The following is a 2,138-nucleotide window of genomic DNA, read 5'->3' as shown; positions in this document are numbered from 1 at the left end:
AGTTTGTTCTATGGATTAGAATTAGTTGTACTCCTTTACTTCACATGTTCATTTTACACTTTTTAAGAAAAAATAATAGTATTCATAAAAAGATGTTGGCAAACAACTAATCGTGTTATCAACCGTTTAAGACTATATTAGCTGACATTCTCAATATTTTTAGTTTAGATGAAAAATATTTGTATTTTTTCATTTAGATGTATTTTATCTTAACTGTTTATGTTTTGAGTCTTCAGATAAACGTAACCCTGATAATATAAAATTTAGTTAAGAAATAAATAAAGTTTTATCGAGGATTGTTCTAATAGAAAACACAAAAATACATCAAATAAAAAGAACAAAACTCAAAAGAGAGAGGGGGAGAGAGAGAAAGAGACTAGCAACATGAAGAAGTGGGCATAGATAAAAGGACAATGTCCAAATATAACTAAAAACTATAATAACTAACTTCTATTAGGACAATGAGAAATAAGCACCAATCACAAGTGGTGAAATCCTAAAAGAAAAATGAAGCATGAGTGAGAGAGATAGATAATAGTAGTAAAATACAAACAAATTATATTCAAAGACATAGAGAAATAGTAGTTGAAATCTCAAAGTAGCCATCCCCAAAAAAATCTCTATTCCCACTTTCTTTGCATCTTCTTGGCCTTCCAAACTTTGTCACACCCATTTCATCTTCAACCTTCTCAACACACTCTTCTTCATCACACACTTCATGTTCCTTTTCACTTCCACCCTCTTTTCCTTCTTGATCTTCTTGATCTTCAACTTCATCATCTTCTTCTTCTTCATAATCTTCATCATCACCATCATAATCATAAACAGTCTCAACTAGACTCAACCTAAGCCTACCATCACAACGTTCTGCATGAAAATAAGGACTAACAGAAGGAGAAGCCATAGCTTCTAATATCAACCTACCGCCTTCGCGGTGAGGCCTAACATGAACACCACCAAAATCAGTTATTGAAGTGAGTGGTGGAGGAAAATTACTAGCTCTATTCACTCTTCTAGACACACAATTGTTCATGTTACTACCTCTATTGTTGTTGTTGTTGGTAACATTGTTTCTTGTGTCACAAGAAAGCAATGAAAGATCATCACTACTTTCACCAGCATTGCTACCGGTTTCGCTACCGAGGCTTTCGGTGCACATTTCTAAGCTTTTCTCACTTAGCATTGAAGCAGAACGTTTCACAGTTGGGTGAACATAAACTTTGTTGTTACCATTTTCAGTTTTAGTGAGATTCTGAAGGAAACTCCAGCTAGAGTTTGTGTCATTTTTGTCACATTCATTGTTGATGATGATGATAGGTTTCTCTTGGTCTAAAGAAGGTGAAATGTTTGATCCTGGTGGAGCCAATTTGAGAGTAAGTACACGTGGCTCCATCACACCTTGTTCAAGACAAGATTGAAACCCTTGACACAAAGAAGAAGACATTTTGTCTTATTCAAAATCCAAAAGGAAAAATGTTTTGAAAAAAACAGAGGAAAAACAGGGGAAGTGAAAACAGAGTATTTGTTTTCTAGGTTTGGTTATTGGTTTTGTTTGGTGTTTGAGATGAGGTTGAAGATTAGGTTTGTTGGGGTGAGAGAGAAAAAGAAGAGGTTAGAGAAAAGAGGAATGGAGATGAATGAGGAGTGAAATGGGTGGGTCTAATATATAGTTGGGGAAATGGTGTGAAGCTACTAACCTTTGTAACTTTAATGTCTAGTGGGGAGAGGGTCCCTATTCCCTAACAATAGGAGGAAATTGGTGGTAAAAAATAGCATAACCTTTTTCTTATTTTCTCTATGTTTGGTACCATTTCAAACTTTGTTTTTAATTATTAATTTTAGTTTTGGTTATAGGTTACTCCAAATCATTTTTTAAATGGTTTATAAAAAATTTGTACATGGTGACAAAACGAATACGGTCTGGATATGTACATATTTTCTATAGGACGGATCAAAAATATTTTGACTTAAATCCTTTTACATGTTTTTTTTTGTTTTGTTTCATATTTTTCAGATTTTTGCAGACGCAGACATTAATAAAAATTTATGCAATTTTAATCTTTAATAACATAAAGCTCACAGACTCCATCTTTATCATTTTTAGACCAGACTCCATCTTTATCTTTTTTAGAGCAGAA

The 2,138-nt window shown here is 33.3% G+C and overlaps 1 protein-coding gene across 1 annotated transcript; it reads right to left on the bottom strand.

The window, feature by feature from the left end:
* Positions 1-364: 364 nt before the first annotated feature.
* LOC131621610 (protein FANTASTIC FOUR 1-like) lies at positions 365-1,620 on the bottom strand. The gene has a single exon (XM_058892647.1). The coding sequence runs from the start codon at positions 1,442-1,444 to the stop codon at positions 563-565; it is 882 nt and encodes a 293-aa protein (XP_058748630.1). The 5' UTR covers positions 1,445-1,620; the 3' UTR covers positions 365-562.
* Positions 1,621-2,138: the final 518 nt, after the last annotated feature.

Source organism: Vicia villosa, unplaced genomic scaffold (genome assembly GCF_029867415.1).
Source record: "Vicia villosa cultivar HV-30 ecotype Madison, WI unplaced genomic scaffold, Vvil1.0 ctg.000010F_1_1, whole genome shotgun sequence".
In the NCBI taxonomy this organism is placed as follows: domain Eukaryota; kingdom Viridiplantae; phylum Streptophyta; class Magnoliopsida; order Fabales; family Fabaceae; genus Vicia; species Vicia villosa.
This window is presented reverse-complemented; position numbering and strand designations above follow the sequence as displayed.